The sequence below is a fragment of the Hirundo rustica genome, chromosome 20 (genome assembly GCF_015227805.2).
Source record: "Hirundo rustica isolate bHirRus1 chromosome 20, bHirRus1.pri.v3, whole genome shotgun sequence".
NCBI lineage: Eukaryota > Metazoa > Chordata > Aves > Passeriformes > Hirundinidae > Hirundo > Hirundo rustica.
Window position 1 is genome coordinate 375,735 of NC_053469.1, and position 20,550 is coordinate 396,284.

At 49.9% G+C, this 20,550-nt stretch overlaps 1 protein-coding gene across 6 annotated transcripts in view; it reads right to left on the reverse strand.

Moving 5' to 3' along the window:
• Positions 1 to 10,259: 10,259 nt before the first annotated feature.
• Positions 10,260 to 20,550, reverse strand: part of MVB12B (multivesicular body subunit 12B) — a 59,626-nt gene continuing 49,335 nt past the window's right edge. For 5 of the 6 annotated variants that reach the window (XM_040083000.2, XM_040082999.2, XM_040082995.2 and 2 more), the window contains one exon: positions 10,260 to 16,895. In XM_040083000.2, the coding sequence (XP_039938934.1) occupies positions 16,809 to 16,895 (87 nt within the window). In that variant the 3' untranslated portion in view covers positions 10,260 to 16,808. The remainder of the gene's footprint in view (positions 16,896 to 20,550) is intronic. The other variant, XR_009208443.1, reaches the window with a different exon arrangement.

Genomic DNA, 20,550 nt, shown 5'->3' on the forward strand with positions numbered 1-20,550 from the left:
CATCCCTAGGGAGGAACCGTTAATTTCCTTAAGGCCTCACACATGTAATAGGGTTTTATTGCATGCAGGTGCTTTGTGAAATTGCATCGACTTGTAATAAACGTCCAGTAAAGAGCAGGTAGCACCTAAAAGGGGGAAGTGTTTGTGCACCTGTCTGAGGAGAGGCTGAGCACACCCTAATCCTCCACGGGCTTCTTCCACGGCTCCCAGACACGGCTCCGAGCTCCCATCTCGGGCACCGCTGCCTCTAGCACAGCAAGGTAAATGCTCGTGTTTCTAGTTGCGTTTAACCCGCTTAACCCAAAAATGTGAGCTGAATTTAAGATACGGATTCAAATAGATTTATTGCTGCTTTGGCTAAAACTGCAGCGTAAATTGCAATGAATGAAAAGCACGTGAAAGGACTGGGAACGGAGCATGGCATCCTCTTCTCCTCAGGAGGGAGTTACTCAGGCAAGATATTCCATGGAATTAATATATGTTATCAATACATGCTATTAATCTGTTTAGAATTAAGTAAAAACAAAGTTTAACTTAATTCTTACTGGTAATAACATACCTTTAGATTTTTCAATGAGGATAGCTTTGAAAGTTCTTTTTGCAAAGCCATGTGAGCAGAGCTGTATCTATGATTTCCCAGGATGCTGATTGCAGAGGACTATCCTGCTCATCACAGTAATCAACACGAGCGAAACCTCCACATCCAGCAGCAGCATTGTGTGTGCTGCAGCTGTTTGCTGTTGAAGCAGTCGCTTTTGCCCGTTCCCTGCGCTCGCTCGGGAGCTGGGGGTTCATGTTCTGTGTTGCTATTCACACCGATACAACAGAGTTTGTGTCTTTGGGAAATTTCTGAGGTTGGTTTCAAAATCCAGAACTTACACAAGTTCTTCAGTAAAATTTCTTTGTATTTCCTTCCTCTCCCACTTTTTTTTTTTTTTTTCCCCCCCTTTCTAAATGTGGTTTTCCAGTAAAGAGGTATCAGGGCAAAATTGCAGCCAGAAACCAAATAAACCATTCTGGATATGTCAAGCAGCTCAGATTAGAAATCTCCAAGATGAGATTGGATCAAATTGGTCTGAAATCCCTCAGTGTCCCTCCTGCAGGCAGCAGGAGCAGCTGCCAAGGGCAGCACCACGTCCCTTCAGTGAGACCTTGGTTGAAACACTGGGTGAACTCTTTCAAAAGCTCCTGTGACGCTTTAAAGTTCAAGTTTAGTTTTGTTAAAACTTTTATCCAAGCACATAGGAGACATCTTCATCTTTAACAAGCCTATCACTAAAACAGCCAAGATGCTTTTTTGTTTCAAATTTTAAAAATTGTAATTTTATGCAAAGCTAAGAACTTAAATGTTTTGCCCAGACTGAAGGATATGTACTCAATCCAGAGCTTCACCTGAAATATTTATTAATTGCTGTTGGAATCTGAGATGTATTTCAGTGCATGTTTAGTTCAAAAAACCCCACCTTTTCCCTGATGCTTTTCTGAGCTGGGTACATAATGTAAAAAACTCACCTGCGATGTTATTGAAGTCAAGAATTGTAACAAACCAAGTACTGAAATGAATACTGGCTTCTTGTGGGGTGCTAAGGAGGTGAGTAATACACCTATTACTGAGGAAGAAAACTATTCCTATCAAAGTCTGTGAAAGAGAAATTCAGAATCCTAGGTGGATAAATAATAAATACTAGGGGGGGAAAATGAGCAAATCACCAATTTAAGAGTAAAGACTGGAACGGTGAATTTAAAAGAAAATCTTCCCGAATTTTAAAAGCAGAGGGGGAAAAAAAAATCCAATAAGTAACCTCACACCTGAGTTAAGATGGCAAAGAAATAAATAGCCCCGCAAAAGTCAGGAAAGCATTTAAGGCCATCAGTCACCCGTGCGCAGCCCCGTCAGGCTCAGAGCACCGCGCACAGCCGGGCTCTGACCCTGCCGGAACAGCCCGGGCGGCTGATGGATGGCACACGGCATCCAGGGGATCATTAGGGCGTTCCACGGGGCCGGGGCCGGCTCTGGGCACGCCGAGGGGCTGTGGGGTCTCCTGCGGCAGGGGATGCTGGTGCAGAGCCGTGGGAAGCGGCACAGGGCCCTGGGCCGGGGCACAGCTCCCGTCCTGTCCCTGGGCGCAGCCCCAGCGCCGGGGCAGGCAGAGCTCGCCGGGGGCTGTCGGCTAAGGGCTATCGGCTAAGGGCTGTCGGCCAGGGGCTGTTGGATAAATGCTGTCAGCCAGGGGTTGTTGGATAAATGCTGTTAGCCAGGGGTTGTTGGCCATGGGCTGTTAGTTACCTGGGGCTGTTAGTTACCTGGGGCTGTTTGCCAGGGGCTGTTAGTTACCTGGGGCTGTTTGCCAGGGGTTGTTAGCCAGGGGCTGTTAGTTGCCCGGGGCTGTCAGCCAGGGCGTCCATCCCCTGGGACAGCAGCGGTGCTGGGGGCTGTGTGGCACTGCCGGGACCCCGCTGCCCCAGCCTGTGTCGGGGAGAGCCGAGATGATCTCCCGGGGCTGCAATCGTGACCAGCAAGCGCTCGCTGCGGGCACAACGAGACCCTGACATGGGCAAGGACCCCTGTCCCGCACAACGGGATGAGCAACAGAGCCCACTGCCCTCCTCTTCCTCACAGGCTTTGAGGGGGTAGCTCAGCCTGAGCCATGCCCTGTGCTGAACCACAAAGAGGGTTTTATAAAAGGAAAAAAAGCTTATACTTGTCAGCAGGCAGCGTGTGAGCAACTTCTCCCCCAAACAGCCACGGGGGTGATTGTAGGTGCTGCTGGGTCCCAGCAGAGCTCCGTGCAGGCAGGCACATCCTTCACTGGTTATCACAATGCTCATTATCTCCCCGTGAGCACTGAACCAGTGCTGCCGTTGCAAATACACCCTCAGAAAAGCCTGATGCAGCGTGTTGAATTTTCAAAGGAAAGAAACAAACACAAACCAAGACGAACACTCAGCCCTGCTGGGCTGAGGGAAATACAGACAGGAGTCGGAGAAGCAAATGTAATTAGGAAACATATGAGAAGATTCAAAAAAGTTCAAAAGAATATGAGAAATGAAATGTATAAAAAGTAAATAAAACACATTGTTTAAAAATGTTTCATATTAGACTTCCCCTATAAACATTTTACTTTTTATTTTATAGATTTCATGCTATTCTAATCAACTTTATTTTTGTAACTTCACAACTGAAACTGCAAAACTTACAGCCTGTTTTCACATTTCTGGGGTGTCCTGTCAGTCTTTTATATCTCTCTAGATGGGGGGAAAATAAAGTCAATGAAGTGAGCCAAGAAATTCTAATTTCAAAACTTTTATAGAAAATTCTGCTGAAGAAACTCAGGCACCACATCATGGAAAGACCATAAAGGTTTGGTGAAAACAGTTCCAACTCCCAGGCAAATCAAAGCCTAAGTAGTTTACTGTTGCTTACTGAGAGTTTGTAAACTTGTAAAGGATATTAATGAAGGTGTAAACTCTTACTGTGGAAAACCAAATCTTTGCTGTGGAGGACTGGGGTATTAAAATCAAGCAAACACAACACCTCATCTATCCTAAACCACACCAGAACCTCAGAATTGGAGCAGCCGTGTAATCTGAAAAACAATTTTGAGATGCAAGGCTTTGCTGGCCGCAGTCATCTGGAGGAAGGTCCCATCTCATCTTTACAATCAAAGAGTTAACTCTGATGTCCCAGCACACAAATAAGTAAATGTGGGATAATTAGGAAACAAATTCTGCAAACATCTTGAAAGGGGCTGGAGACCTTTGATCTTTATAGAAAAGAAAACATTACAATACAGTCCAGCTTTTGGGGTCTGCACACATTTTATACCAAGGCAGAGGATGGTATCTTTCTTAAAAATCAAGTAACACCTAATTCCATCATACCCTAATTATCTTAACTGATTTCATATGTCTAAAGGTATTTCACCAAAAGATTAGAGTAGAAAGAGGGACTGACAAAATAATTAAATATGCAATTTGCCAAGCTTGGACAATATGGCTTTGAAATCACCTTTTCAGGAAGTTTTACAGCTTGTTCATTGACATATATATTGCAGCCTTCAGATTCTTATTTAAGCTCTTTTGATTACTTTAATGGATTAATACCCGAGTACCATCCATGTAAAGTCTAATACTCAAGCCTGTTTCTAATTTGTCCAAAGCTGCACTACTTTCCTTTTGGTGTTATGCTATGAAAAAATACTCTCTCTTGATTTTTTTTTTTTTTTAATAATAACTTTTTTCTTCCAAAACAGTTCTGTAAACACAGAAATAAGCCTGTATCTAGTATTCTTTTTGATTACATGAAGTGCTTTCATGTTTTCTAAAGTTTTGGTGACTCAACAAACAAGCGCGTGCCCCACCAGCACCACCTTAGGCTGAGTTTTACCAGAAGAATGCGCAATGGCTGCTTTAACCCTTTCCGATCTTTTTGGTGAAGACGCTTGCAGTGAATTCACGCCTGGACCCTTCCTCAGGGCGCTGTTGTGGGCACACAAAGAGGGCTGGCACGGCAGCACCTGCCCTGGGGCTCCAGCAGAGGCGTCTGGCCCCAGCAGCAGCGCAGGGACAGATGTAAGGACAGAAGTAAGGACAGAAGTAAGGACAGATGTAAGGACAGAAGTAAGGACAGATGTAAGGACAGATGTAAGGACAGATGTAAGGACAGGAGTAAGGACAGGCTCTGGGTCAGGCACGGCCCCACCACGCTCCAGGGCTGTTGTCCAGCCAGATGTGGGAAGGGTATTTCTCTACTTGTAGCAACAACAACATCCCTGCTCCTCTCTCCTGCTCTTGCCTCTTTAATGATGCAGAGCTTGCTGGAAAGCTTTCCACCTAAAATCTATGACCTGCTAATAAAAACCGTGAAAGGAACCACCCCAAGTCTGCTTGCTTTCCCAGACCCCCACACAGGCCAGGGGTGAGCACTTGGAGCAGAGCTGTCCCTCCTGTGGATGAGCCCCTGGCTCTCCAGGGCCCAGGATCTCCCTGGGACTTGGGGCTTCTGTGTCTAAACCCACTCTGAACTTGTCCCCTTCCAGCTCTCATGGCAGCCTGTGGTAGCACATCTCACTAAATGGTGACAGGCTGCTGAGAAACCACCATCCTTGGCTGACCCCCAAACAGCTGAGTGAGCCCCACACAGGGTCCCTGACCTCCTGCCACTGGGGCCAGGCGCAGCTCTGTCACCCAGCTGAAACGCAGGGGTCACACTGCTGGAGATTAAAGACATTTTACAAAATAAAAGTAAAAAACACATCCAAAGGGGTAACTTTTTGGCCACAGACACCAGAGTGTCACTGCTCAAACACAACTCGGCACAGCAGAGAAAGTGCAGCCAACTCCTCCGACACGAGGCAGCAGAGCCCAGCTCACCCAGTTCACCCACTGAGATTCTTGCTCTGCCCTGTGCAGGGTCAACACACCGTTCAAAACTCCTCGGAAAATGAACTTCCTAACGTTTTTGACAACCTCTCCTGGGCAGCTCAGGCCCTGCTGCACACGTGGTCAGTGATGTACAGACACGGTCAGTTCAAACTGGGCTGGCTCAGCTTCTGCTTCCACAGCCTGTCTCACCCCTTCAGCTCAGTTCAAGTTTTGTGAAAACAAAAGCAAAGGCAAGCTTTAAATATTTAAATAGAAAAGATACTCAAGTTTAGAACTGCACAGCACTCTGAATACTACAGAGAGGAAGGTCTTAGCCATTCCTCCGGAAACCAGCACACATTCTTTAATGAGGAACAGTTTTTCTCAAAATTTAACCAAACAATCCAACCCAACCCAGCATGGCTTTTGACTCTGCCTGAAGAATTCCAGCCTAATTATAAACTTCCTCTAAAAGATGAAAAAATATAGCTGATACTCACAGTTTGGGAGAAGAGACAGGCAGCAGTAACTCAAAGGAAGACCTGTTGATGGACCCCAGATCTGAGGGAAACGATGACACAGTGCTACCGCACAGGTGCGTCCCTTTATCGTCAGCTGGGACCTGATCATGCAGCGTTGCACATAACTGGCTGCAGCGTGCCTCCCAGGCATGCTGGGTGTCAGTGCCCTTCCTCCTCCTCCACAGCAGACCCAGTTCCAGACTGCTGTCTCAAACCAGTGGGAGTTGTTTCCCACTGGCTTTTTTTCAGGTTTATTATTCCTCTGTTCCACGTTATTGTTTGAAGTTAGCAGAAATGACCCAGGAATGTGAAAGGGTGCTTGCAGACCACAAACCTGTGAGTGGTCCTGGTCAGAAAGGCTGTGGGTTCCCTGGAGGTCTCGAGCAGGGTGTGTAGGAGTGCTGGTGGACGCTGGGCTTGGCTGCCCCTGGGATGCTGCTCTCCCTGCAGGGGAAGCAGTGGATGCCAGGGCATCAGTGGATGCTGACACAGTGGATGCTCCCCTTCCAGGGAACACAGCAGGGGAAGAACAGTCCTGCTTTGATGCTGAGATGTAGTTCAGGGCCCTCTGGTTTATTAGTGTTCATGAAGTTTAGCCAAGTGACACACGTTAGGGTTAAAAATATCGGTAATGTTGGAAATTTTCCCTGTAAGCCACAGTTCAGCCGACGCCTTTAAAAATAACTAATTGAACCACAACAGAAAGACACCAAGCTGACCTGATCCTTCCAGTCTTTAAAACTGTGTACACGCACCATATTTCAGGGTCAATTTATCACAACATGCCCCTTCCTCAGTGGTGCATAGCAAAAGGGAGAGCATGGACATATTTATGGCAGGCACTGCTTATCAGATGGTATAAATATGTCCATGCTGGAATAAATCACGGCGTGGGCGTGAGCTCAGTGATCCATGGTGAGAAGGAAGTGTTGCTGAGCACCTGGGAGTCCCCCTTGGGCATGGGGTAGGCTGTCCACAACCACACAAGGCCGGCTCCTGCGGGAGGGACTGCAGGACATGGGACATGGGGCTTCGCCTTCGTGTTCTCCTCCCCGCTTGCACCAAGGAGCACATGGAGAGAATTAAAGGGGCCTTCTCTGTATTCTCCTTCTCTGATCATTCCTTGGCAGCTGTTTACCTGTTGGCAATTTAGATATAAACCCAAGACAAGGGTTCTTCAGCTTGCTCTTGGACCTGTCTCGGGTGAGTGAGTGATAGTGGTGGCAAGGCACCATTAAGGCATGTCAAGCTCCTCTGCTCCTGTAGAAATAATAGATGTTTTCTTTCGAACTTTTAGCTGTTACTGATTTACTCTAATATCAATATCACTGGTGTCCAAATTCTAAACATCCCTGCAGGTGGAAAAACCCAAGATGACTTCCAGATTGTATGGAATTAAGAGAAAAGCCAACAAAGGGGGTTCCCCATTAGCCACTGCTACCAGGAGAACAGTGTCTAGAGGGTCTGCAGGTACAGGGACAGGCTCAGAGTGAGGGAGGACAGGGAGACGTCCAAGGAGATGTCTAATGCAGGATATTTCTGGCTCACTTGTACAACTGGTGTCTCCTGCAGCCTTGGGAAACTGCTAGGATTTAAGATTTGCAAAACTGCAAATACAAATATATTGATAGGAAAATCAGTTTAACTTTCAAACAGCAAAACCTAATAATTCAGAAATCATCAGGAGTCTTGGGGCAGAGCTGTGGGTAATGATGCACAGAATGTTCACAAAATAATTGCAGAAGGTGCACAGAAAAGGTTAGTTAAGGAGATCAAGGGAGCAAAATGCCAGCAAACCCCACCAAGACAGAGCGGCTGTGTTCTTGCGGGATCATTTAAGATAATGTCCACTCCTGTTCACGGGCAGTTAGGGCCTTCTAAGAATAAACTGATTAAAGAACATTTTGCAACCTATAAACTTGGTGCAGTTTAAATGAAGTCTTTTAACCTTGGAGGTCTTATTTTCCTTATTAAGAAGTAGGGAAAGCCCTTGCCTTCCCCAGTTTGATCAGCTCATTAACAGACTGACAATATCTCGGGAGCTGCTGATGCTCAATGCTTTAATAATAACATCTGCTGACTTCCTCAGGGCCTGTTTCAGAAGAAATTAGGTACAGGTTTGCATGCCAAAGCGAGCGGGGATGTCATGAATCTGCATCCAGCTGGGAGAAGCAGACAGGCTGCGGAATCGCCGCTGCCAGCGCCACTGCCCAGCCAAGGCTGGCTGAAGGAGGCAGGATCTGCTGGCAGCCCCCTCCCCTTCCCAAAGACCCAGACCCAGCTGCCTGTGCCCCAGCACCCCCCACCATCGCCCTGCGCGGGACCGAGGCAGGCGTGCCACCAAAGGGGCTGGTAACTGCTGTGGGATTTTTTTAATCTAGTTTCCTATGAAAACAAGGTTCCTGTGATCCCTGTGTGCTTGTCTGTCTGCCTGTCCTGCCCAATAACTTTGAACTCTTTTCTCTACTGATTTAAACCAGATTTCACAGAGAGGTAGAAGTCTCAAGGATAATTAAGTTCCTAAAAGGTTCATATGAGTAGGAATTTGGACAGAAAAAGGAATTTAGAGCTAGAACAGGGAAAACGCTTGCATTAAGGGCTTTGAGTCCATTGACTGGTTTCTGCCACCCATGACAGGTCATTGCTGGGGACTGTGGGAACAGGGTTATGTGTCGGTGGGAAAAGCAGAAAGTCTTTGTGTAATTCAGAGAACAGTCAGTCACAGGAAGCCACCTCTGTGGCCTCCAGAGCTCATGAAACTAATCCTCACATATGCCCAAGTTTGTACTCCTCGGGTTTTGCCAGCCCTCAGCCCAGCCCACGGATATGACAACTCTCCCCTGAGCAGTGGGGAACTCGTTTGTCACTACGGAATAGTCACCACCACCACCATCTCTGGCACAGGGCTGTCCTGGTCACTGCTGCTCCCCCTCTCTCCTCACTCTACTCACCCCACGCCCTCTGCTTCAATCAACCCCTGCCATGCTCCTGTGGGACACACGGTAGGGAATAACCACCACGGGCTTCTTGCCTTGTTTTCGAATAAGGCTCACGTTCAAACACTCCTGGTGGGAGCCTTCCCCTGCCAGGGAGTTAAACTGCAATGATCTTACAGCATACTTACTTGCTTGGCACAGGTGTGAAAACTCCCCCAAGAGAAGAGCACAGCCCTCTCCCATCTCCAACCGGTAGTTGAAAACAGCCAGTTTACTCATTTTTTCAGTGATACCTGGCATTGCCTTTCCCTCCCCAGGAGAGTACCTGCTCTGCTCCGCAGCACCTGGAGTTCTGGGCTTCAGGTGAGGACATCTGCTATTTGATTTCAGGTTCCTTCACTGAGAGGAACCTCCACGGATCTGCTTTGATCCTGTTGGACAATGGACATTAAATTCGGACCTTAAAAATGTGTAACTGGAGCCAACCTTTTGAAGCAACACCCAGTGGAGCAGATGGCATTTACAGCCCCACTCCCACTACAGGCCCTAGGAGAGGTGCCCCGGGGCGCTGTTGGCTGGGAGCAGACAACTCCTCCACCCCTGCAGGTACGGCTCAGGAAGCTGAGGCACAGCACAGTCTTCAATGCATGAGCTGCTGGGAAGATTGTGAAATAAATCCTGGCAGAGCAGCTGGATGAATACTCAGTTTAATTTAAGATTGAACACTCACAAGTCCGACTACAAAGTGGTCTCACTTGGGGCATTCTTGCAGCTTTTGCTTTATTCGAATAAAATTCTAGAGGTCAGATTTCACCTTCAGTAGAAGGATGTCACAAGATTTCCAGCATTTCTGGTGGAAAAACCCCAGACTGGAGCCCGTTTGCTCTGAAAATCGCATGATGGCTCACTCGGGCTTTTTCTCCTCGATGTGTTGCCCATTTTATTAACTTCAGCTTTGCTTTAAAAAGAGGCATCTACCATTTTGCTCCCCTAAAGAAGCTCATGTTATAATTCAAGTGTCAGGACAGATTAAGTTAAATGTGCTGTGTGATTCCCAAAGGAAAACAAACTTCCAAACATCCTCTGTTTGCCTTGTTCCGTGTCATGGATTGCATTAGAGCCGAACATGTAATTCTGTCGCCTAATGTGTTAAAGTTGGCAGGAATTTTACTCTCTGTGCAAGGTGAGAAATTACTGAGCTAACAAAACATTTAGTTTCCCCCTCCTTGCGTTCTTTCTTTATGAGATTCTGAATGTGACATTTTCACAAAAAATCCCTACACTTATTTGTGAAAAATGTGTATTAAAACCAAAACACATCAAATGGAAAGAAATCACAGATGGTTTTATTCACAAGCAGCAGAATTAATGGCCTTCCCTACTCTTTATAAATATTGGAAGCAGATGAGTTCATTACTATTTCACTCTAATAAAGAAAACCTGCTTGATTTTGACAAGACATCTACTTATCTAGTGTTTCTACTGAATAATAAATCTATTTTCTTTGAAAAATAAAAGTTATCAATAAACAAAAACCTGCCAGGAAAATTTGACAATCAAAAAAAACCCCAAACATCTTCATTTCTGATAGTGCTGAAATGGAATTTGAGGGATTTTGAAAATGTCACTAATTTTCAGAATAGAAAGTTTTGAAATGTTTACTTTGTGGTTGTCTTAAATTTTTACATCTTTCAACAAAGCAAGCAGAAAAGTGAAAACATCTGAAAAGGCTTTTGAAAAGAAAAGAGTCAGCACAAGCTGGATGAAGCTGTGGGCTCCTTTATCTTCCAGAAATCCGCACACATGGAGCAGAGTTTATGAGGGTTTTTTTAACCCGGCATTCAAACACTTCCCAGTTCACAATCCTGGCTCCATCGCGTTTGCCAGAGCTTCAAAGTGCTGTTGGCAGCTTTTCCTGCACTGGGATAAAACATCTTACCCAGGGGAAGCAAAAGCTGAGTCATTTTTAACCCCAGACAACATTCACTGATGTGGTCATCTTGTTAGTCATGGAAATCCCGTGTTAGCTCTGTTTGTGCTTCTTTCAACACTTATTAACCAAGGAGCGAGAAGGTTTTATTTTAAACTGCAGAAGATATTTATCCTCCCTAGGGCCACGACAATCAGTTACATGGCTTATCCATCATTCCAGAGAAAGGAAAGGATTTTGAGAAACTCCCCAGGCAAGTTAATTTTTAAAGCTGTAGGAGGGAGAGGAGAAAAGAAAACAAAACACCACCAAAGCCACCGGCACACAAAGCCCAAAAGAACCCTCTGATGACACAGGGACGGTGCCAGCCGCCTCCAGCCCCTGCTGCTCCCCTCAGGCACTGGGAGGATTTCCTTAGGGCAGGAATGGCCACGAGACACCTCTCCAGCGAGAGACGGCTGCTCCCACGTCTCAAAGCACTAAGCAGAGCAGAAGAAATTAGAAATTTTCCTTAGAAACCAAATTCCACGGATGATGGATGTAAGCCAGCTCCAGTCCCAGCCCAGCTCTGGGGGGATGAGGGTCCTCCTGGCCAGGCTCAGCTGCATTCCCAGGCACTGGGTGTGCTGTGCCACAGGAACGAGCCCACATCCAGTGGCAGCAGGTGACAGAGATGTTGGCAGGCCCCACCAGCACAGCCCTGACTCGGCAGAGTCCACGCCTGCCTGCTGCCTGGGAAGCCATGGGCTGGCACGGGATGGCCCCACTCTGGTTTATGTCCTCCCCACACCACCTCCTCCCCAGCCAGGACATTCAATCAGGTGCCGGTGACAGCTCCCATGGCAGCCACAAGACGCTGCTTCTGAGTTTTTTGTGGAACAAGTGGTACTGCTTTCAAAAGGTTATAAAAACATATGCCCGAAGAGAATGTCGGGAACTTGGGTATTAATCTCCCTTAATTCAAAGAGCACTCAAAATAAGCGAGACAGAAATACTGTCTGGGGTGAGAAGATGCCAGAGGTCAGATTGCGCGCCACTAGCTTGGGTCAAGTTCAGAAGAATAATAATTTAGCACAAAGAAGAACTATTTTCGGTGTAGTGCAGTATTAGCCTCCCCCTGGCTGAGCAGCGCATTCCCTTCAGGGCTTGCTGCCTCCAGTGTGGCCACTGCTGAGCCCAGGGGGCGAGCGCTGCCCTCACTGCTGCCAGCACCATCGCTGTGCTGAGCACTGCCCTCGCCGGGCTTGGCCCAATCCCGCCCCCTAAAACACGTCATCTGCGTTTGTTTTGGCTTTGCAGCACACCTGTAGAACAAGACATCCTGGACACATTCTCCAAGGCTTTTTATATCCAATTTTTAAATTTCCAATTTAAAAAAAGCCAACAAACAAGAGCACACCCCCTATAGGGGATGGCATTGCCACCTTCTGTAGTTAACCCTTCCGATCCAGGTAGTTGTTCAGTGAGAAAATTAAAACATAAAAGTCCACGGAAGTATCTGATTAAAACAAGTTTCATTTAACAAATTATATTAAGAATACAGACTGAGTTATCACACAATGAAACTTCCCTTTGCAAAATACAGGAGGGTCATCTAAAATAAATATAAAACATAGTAACATTCATAAGATTAATGCACAGTAAAACCACTTTCAGTAACCCAACCATCTTAGAAAACCACTTTGCAACTGCATAAAAGGTTTCTCTCTGCCATTTGTATGATGACACTTAAATCTGTTGCTGTTAGGAAACAATTTCACAACAAACTACCAGAATATCCGAATTGTTTGGTTTCCCTGTGGTGAATGAACTGAGCAGCACCTCAGTGAGCTTGTTTGTGAGCAGAGGAGCAGCCTCTCCCCGTCTCCGTACCACAGCCCGGGCGATAAGGCTGCGGTGACTGACACCAGCACGCTCGGCTGCCCCGCTGCTGGGGGATTTCTGCTGCTGGGAGGGATTCCTGGCTGTTCGTCAAGGCTCCGAGGCTGAGGTAATTATTTGGATGTAGCGAGGTGCGCCTGCCCTTTGGGAGGAGCAGGAACAGCTCTCCGGGCTCCTGGGGCCGCCGTGGGAGAGCGGCCAGGGCACATCTGGGGAGACAGACCCAGTGTCACCGGGGGAGAGCGGGGAGGCGAAGGCCAACACGGCACCAGCCAGCTCCACCCCGCTTCCCCTCCTCCCAGGAGATTTCAGGGCCCCACAGAAGAGGAGGTGCCAAGGCCCACGAAGGCATGCCCTTGCCACTAGCACCTACCTGGCACATGCAGTGCCCGGGACAGGATTCTCCAGGCTCGGCAGCGTGCGGGTTCAGTCTGGAGAGCTCAGGACACTGAGGGGGCAGTGGCGGGTGTGAAACCAAACAAGCCCAATGATACAGACTACCAACAACCTCCCACAGCACAGGAGGCTCCCAGGAAACCTCCAACAAACACCGTGGGGACACGCAGGAACAGTCACAGGAAAAGTCTGACACAGTTTACTCCTATGGAACTACAGATACGAGGTGCTCCCGTAAGGAAAGACACCTGTTACAACTATTCACACTTGAATTTTATCACGAAGTTCACACTCTACATCACTTTCTGGACTAACTTCTTGCCTTGCCATGATCAACACAGCAGAGAGCACAGCCTGGCCTTGGTGGCCACGAGTCACCTCAGCACACGACCGGCTTCTTGCCGTGAGGAATCCAGAAGGCAGCGTGTCACTATGAGTTCACATCAGAAGGCGTATTTTACAGTAAGCAAACCCCTCACTGCTGCTTTTCTCTCTCTGTTGCAGATGTATAATAATTTGACAAACAAACTTCTCCATCAGCCACAAGATTAAACTACCTAGAGACCAGTTTTGTTCTACAGATTCAGGCAAGGTAGCCAAGAACATCTGGTAAAGCTCTGCAAATTCACTTGTTGCTTTCCACTGACTCTTCCCCTTATGCTTCAGAAGGCTTCTCCATCGCCAGACAATATCCACATCAGACTCCCTGAACATTTATTGCCTGGGCAAATTCTTCCACAGTCATCTCTTGGACAGAGAGGAAGACACAGAGAGATGCTGGTGCTGGCCATGGCACACGCCAGCATGGAGGACTCGCTGTAAGGATGCAAGGACCAGCCTTGCAATGAGCTGCCGTGAGTACAAAAGTTATGGACAGCCAATAAAACCTTCCCATGGAAACGCTGACCTGACACCCCTGGTCTCGGGAATTCAGCAGTGCAATAAAAAAAGCTTCCTCTGATCAGTGGACTGAGAAGCTGACACAGTCAACCACCCTGCACTGTGTCTCGCTGTGCTTCTAAGCACTGGCTCCAAGCCCTCTCCCTTCTGAAATTGCCTAGTTTTCCAGCCAGTGGTTAGCAGGGCTGAGAGCTCAGCTGCCTCCCAGCAGGTGCAGCTTTTTGTTTGAAACACCTTCATTGTGCTTGCCCCGCAGGAACTGCATCTGTCCTGTCTGCATTTGGAACAGGCTGTCCCTGCAGTGCCATGGCGCAGGACCATACCATGGAGAGCAAATTCATCTCTCGAGGTTCTTTGAGGTGAGTCCTGAAGCAGCTATGCTGGCCCAGTGCTAGAGAGGGAGAAGTAAGTATACAAATATATCCTGAAGATGTAGATGCCTGTCGCAGCCGCGTATCCTGCCAGTGTTTCAAATATCCAGTGTTTCCTGTAGGTCACTGCAGAGCAAGCCGAGCTTGTCATCTCCGAGAAGGCTGAGCAAACCTAGCAGTAGGTATAAATATTAAATCATTGATTCTCTCTTACATAGGGGACTCGAAGCTCTGCACCCATTTCCCCAGACATACCCAGGGAGCGTGGCACTGAGCGTGGGGCTCGGCAGCTCTCAGAACCTGCTCCTTGCTGAGCCCCCGCCTGCTGCGCAGGCACCCTGCCCTCACGGGAAGAGGTGGCTCGAGGAGGGGACCCTGGCACTGTCTCTCAATCTCCCAGGGGCAGGCACCCTGGAGCTCCAGCCCCTGGAGCTCTGCACATCATGCTGGCTGTGCTGTGCCCTGTGCTAGTCCACAGCCCTCGTTCCTCCACCGTGAACAGGGAAGGTCAGCTCTCATCCCAAAGCTATGAGGAACACACTGCTGCAGATGGCTCCTGCCTACCTGTCGTGACCACTGAGCCACAGGAGAAGCTATAAATGGATGTCACAGAAAACTACAGAACAAATTACAAGCAGAAAAATAGAAAGACAAAAGATGGATGAGATGGGCACAGCGCTACAGCACAGAGTGGATTTGAACTTGAAGTGAACCTGAGCCGAATGACCAAGCTGCCATGGTATGTTCATTTGTCGATGTCGGCATCATCAATCTGGCCTTTGTGAAGCCTGGCAGTGAGGTCTGGCTTTTCTTTACTGCAGGATAAATAACAACTAAAAATGGTGGTGCAAGCTCCAAGTAAATGAGCACTTCCAGGGGGTCACCCAAGGGCTCCAGGGCTGGAGCACAGCTTTTACTCTTTTGTCCAAAAACAACATACATACAACCAAATTGGCCTCTGCTCTCCACCCCCATGGCCAGTCTACAGAGGCAGCTCCAGAAAATTATTTACCTGATTGGAAGAAGCTGAAGCAAAGATCTGGACTCAGTTTGTCCTGAATGTCACGGTATTTTGTGCTCTTTATCCCAGCAGTACAGTGTGGTGCCTTAAAACTAGAAATGAACCTTTGGACAAGAATTATTTTACTTATGTACAAATAAAAAATATTAGCCAACAGTAAAAAAACTGCTGTTAGTTACCACTCTGTGCAACTAACAAATGCCAGATCCATCCAAGGGTGTGCAAAGTGGGTCAGGGCACATGTACGACCCAGGCTGAGAGCAACAACACTGTTACTGTTACCATGGCAATTGCATTTCAGTGGGGTCAGGGAATCAGTATTTTACAATACAAAAAATTGTAGTTTACACTCCTACTCGAAAATTGTTATTTTGCTGCCATGACGCATCTTTGTTCTACAGCAGAGACTTGAAAGAGCAGCACAGAGTCAGATGGGCACTTGTAAATAACTTATTACAGCAATGGACTTCTCCAAGACATGCGTTTGGCTTGGGAGCAAGCCCAGTCAGCGATCACAGGGAGGCAGAGGTCAGGGCTTAATGCATCCCACTCATCCTGTGCCATGTCAGTGTTCAGTGCTTCCCCATGAACGCCCAGGAAACAGGCACATCTCTTTTGTTTTAGCAGCTAGTGGGGAACATGTTAGACAACTGTCTCGATGACGGGCAGGTGGTGACATCCCAGTTGTCAGCAGGTCCATAAGCAGCTTGGCCAAGGTCAGTGGGGCACTGCTAGGGTGTTGCTGCCAGCATCCGTCCAGAAAGAAACACGGGATGCTTGCTGCCCTAGATCCATATGGACACCCTGTGCAAAGCGAGGGTGCTTCATCGCAGGACCTGCAGTGCACCTTGGGCACCCTGCCCACCCTGCCCTGCCAGTGCCCAGGGAGAGCCAGGGGGCCTGGCTCCCCCAGCATACAGCAAATCCAGTGACCACAGTGGATCTGAGACGGATCCCAGCCGCAGCAGAACTTCCGTGCCCAGGCCTTGGCAGAGGGATTGGCATTCACTGCAGCCGAGTTCTGTGCTGGACTGAGTGCCGCAGGACCCTCCTGCTGCAAGGTGTCCAGAGCCAAGCAGCTCCACGGCAGCTCGTGTGGCAGTACCCAGCTGTGCCTTTCATTGTTTCTTTTAGGGCTAAGATTTGTCGATGCTCCGCAAGCTCCCGGCTGTGTTCGCAGAGGTTTGCTACAGCTCTGGATTCTGTGACTGTCCTGCAGCAGGATTACAAAGTGGGGATGAGCGTGGGGCTGCGTCAGGCTCCCCATCCCGTACTCACGTGGAGAGGGGTCTGCAGCAGCAGGGGGCGAGGGGAGGGGGCAGCTGCCGAAGGGTCGCGGTCCGACAGCGGAGCGCGTGTGCAGGGGGCGGTGCAGCGCAGGGTGGTGGCGGTGGCCGGCCGCGGGGAGGCTGCCGGGATGGTTCCGTGGCTGTGTCCCGTGTCCTGCTCAGTAGTATGCACGCACACACGCTCCGGCCCCGCGGCCCCTCAGGACGGCGGGAGCGGCGGGCAGCGGGTGGGGCTGGGCGGCAGGCGGGCCGCCGCGCTCTGCTCCGTCCGGAAGCTGTAGTCGTACTGTGGGGCAAAACAGAGAGAGGGAACCGTGGAGCACTGACCCACACAGAACACTGCCCGTGCCTGCGCTGGGACGACACAAGAAGCAGAAGAATGAGAGAAAAACTGTGCCTGACGACAGCCGGCCCAGGCAGGGCCATGCCAGGTGAACCTGCTGGTACCACCTGGCCCCCCATCAGTGACCTCCCCAGGTAGGGTTCACACCTCCCCAAAAACCCAGCATTAACACAAACACGACCACACTCATCCTGCCCATCAATCAGCTAGTCAGAAACATTCCCACTTGCAGGTTTACACAAGCCGCTACCATCAGAATTAACATTTTTTGTTCGCAAGGAGAAAATCCCATTATACACATCCCTGTGCCCGCACGATGTCACTGCAGACAAGGGACACCCCCGCGGCTGAGGGACAGCCCTCGCAGCCTGGCGTGCACTGTAGCAGTGCCATCTCGTGGCACGCTCCGAGCCGCGGCCACCCTGGAGCGGCCGGGGGAGCGGCGGCTCTCCCGCGGCAGGTGCGTGGCGAAAGCAGCACCGTACGCTGGGGCTACTGGAACACCCACTGCACGACACGGACTCTCCTCCCATGCATCTCCCGGCGTCGCACTTGAGGCTCTTGGAATGTCACGAACGCATCCCCCTGAGCGCTCCTCACAGCCGGCCTGGGGCACGGGACGTGCTGGCAGCGAGGCGGCCCGGGCAGCCATCAGCCCTGCTGGTGCCTGGGGCCCGTGCCAGCTGTGCAGGGCCCGTGCCAGCTGTGCAGGGCTGCGCCACTTCACCCAGCGCCGACCTCCTTTTGGTGCCGGCGAGGGAGGACACCGAACTGCGGGAGTCTCGCTCCTGCCGAGCACACAGGGCGGGCCTCGGCGAGCCCGGCCCCGGAGAGCCCGGCCCAGGAGAGCCCTGCCCAGGAGAGCCCGGCCCAGGAGAGCCCTGCCCAGGAGAGCCCTGCCCAGGAGAGCCCGGCCCAGGAGAGCCCGGCCCAGGAGAGCCCTGCCCATTAGAGCCCAGCCCAGGAGAGCCCGGCCCAGGAGAGCCCGGCCCAGGAGAGCCCGGCCCATTAGAGCCCAGCCGCGGCGAGGCGGCGAGGGGCCGGCAGGGGGCGCCGCGGCTTCGTGGCGGACCGGGCCGGGCTGGAATGGGGCAGCCCGGGATGTACCGGGACGTACCGGGATGTACCAGGGCTGTACCGGGATGTACCGGGACGTACCGGGATGTACCGGGGCTGTACCGGGACGTACCGGGATGTACCGGGATGTACCAGGGCTGTACCGGGATGTACCGGGATGCACCAGGATGTACCGGGGATGTACCGGCACGTACCGGGATGTACCAGGGCTGTACCGGGATGTACCGGGATGCACCGGGATGCACCGGGAGGTACCAGAGCTGTACCGGGATGTACCGGGATGTACCGGGAGGTACCAGATCTGTACCGGGATGTACCGGGAGGTACCAGAGCTGTACCGGGATGTACCGGGATGTACCGTGAGGTACCAGAGCTGTACCGGGATGTACCGGGAGGTACCAGGATGTGTACCAGGGGCTGTACCGGGGATGTACCAGGCTGTACCAGGGCTGTACCGGGGCTGTACCAGGCCTTTACTCCCCACGGCCACACCTCCCTGTCGCGATGCCACAGCCGCCAGCATGCAATAGGCTTCATTTTTCAACACCCAAACGCATAAAGATGTCAGCTCAAACTGTTTACTAATTAACACTTAAAAAGACACAAATTAGATATGCGTGGCTAAGAGCAATTATAATCAAGACGAATCTCTCCAGTCATTGGGGAACTGAGGAAACTCCTAATTGCTGGAACCAATGTTTTAAAATCTGAAATCATGCCAGTTAGCAAATATGTTCATTTAAAGAACATTTCATGTGACTGCACTCAGGAGAATTGACTACAAACATGCAAACAAGGAAAAATATTTCTGTGTAAAATTAAAATTTTAAGCTCTTCTAGATTTACAACTTCTTCATTAAATGTATTTGCGAAGAGTAGCCCATGAAAACTTGTAGCAATTCAGTGGTTAAATGAACTGCTTTCCTTATCAGTTTAAAAGGAATGATGAATATTGGATGCTCCCTTTACTAATTAGACCCTCTCTCGACTTTTTACACCACGCCAAGCGCAAATGAATGCAGGGCGCGCCCTGCCAGAGGCCAGACCGCTGCCCTCGCTGCCACAGCATCCGCCACAGAGCTGTGAGCAGTGACAGTGCCACCACCTTTGCTATCACCTGCACCTGCCCAGGTGCCCGCTCTGTGACTCTGCCCTACCCAGGACAGGCAGGGGTAGCAAGGACAAACCCCCAGAGCCCTTCTGGGAGTCCTGGCAGCAGCACTGACCGTCCTACACTCTCCTCTGTCCTACATCCACCAGATTAGCCATGAAGTGATGGCATGTGCAGCTTACACCTGCATTTCACCATCTCTTCATAGCCCAGCTCTCTATGCACTCCCCTGGGCACAGCTGTGCCATCCTGGGGCAAGGAGAGCAGTTCAGGTGCACTCCAGGATTTGTACCTATTTCCATCATTTTCCTGACAGGGTAGAGTCCTGAAATTCAGCTGCCTGCAGCTTGGAGGATGGGTGCATACATCTGCAAATGTGGTGACAGAGAACAGTAATTCTTGGAATTCTTTGGGAATATTTTTTGCAAGGCATCTTGCTCCAGGGAGAATGTTCTGGCTGCTTTGGATATCCAGAAGATTTGCTGTAATGGTGCTATTGCTTGCAAGGGAAATAAAGCCATGCCGAAATTCACAATATTTATATATGTAGCTCTCTATGTGCAGACAAGATGCTTCATCAAGGAATATGGGCTGCATAATCATACTTTTCATTACGCTGGAACGCACACAGCCTGCTACAGAGCAGGAGCTGTAGGAGAGCAGGCAGGAATTGGCCTTTCCTCCCTGGCCCACACAAATGATTCCAGTGCTGGCGTCCCCACACTCCGCAGGCCTGTGAGGGCACATGCAGGGCTGTGCAGCCCAGCTCCGTCCAGGCAGCCCTCGAGATGCCAGACCTCTCCCACACCAGGCAACACCCAGAGATGATGCAGAAGCAAATTCAGCACCACATGGATTCCCCTTTGGCCAAAGGGACCATCTGCTCCCTGGCCAGCTCAGGGCAAAAGTGGGAAAGCAGACAGGCACGTGGAAGGGCTGCCAGCCCTGAGCACCCCCTGCTCCCGGGGTCCCTCCTGACAGACACAGGCAGCCCCAAACAGAGACATGGCATGTGTGCCACGTGGCAGACTGCAGTGCCTAAGGCAGTGGGTGCTTCTGCCAGCCACTGCCCCTGTCAGGCAGCATCTTCGGATCCACTGCTGTGGCCACTACAAAAGCCCTGGCAACTGGGCCTGACCATCTTCTTGTACTCAGGCAAAACTTTCAGGCAGAAGAGGGTGGATTTAGGCAACTGGACTCAACTGGAATAAAAAAGTGGAGAAGCCTTGAGGCATCTGGCAGCTTTGTGATGTCATCTTCTTACTCTCTCCCTCAAAGCCAGTTATATGGCATGGGAGGAGGCCTTAGTGACCAACGGTGCCTGAAGAAGCATGTGATGATGAGACAAGTTTCTTCCTAGTCTGAGACTTCAGATGTGAAGCGACCTCTGCACAGCAGACAGCTCCTTGG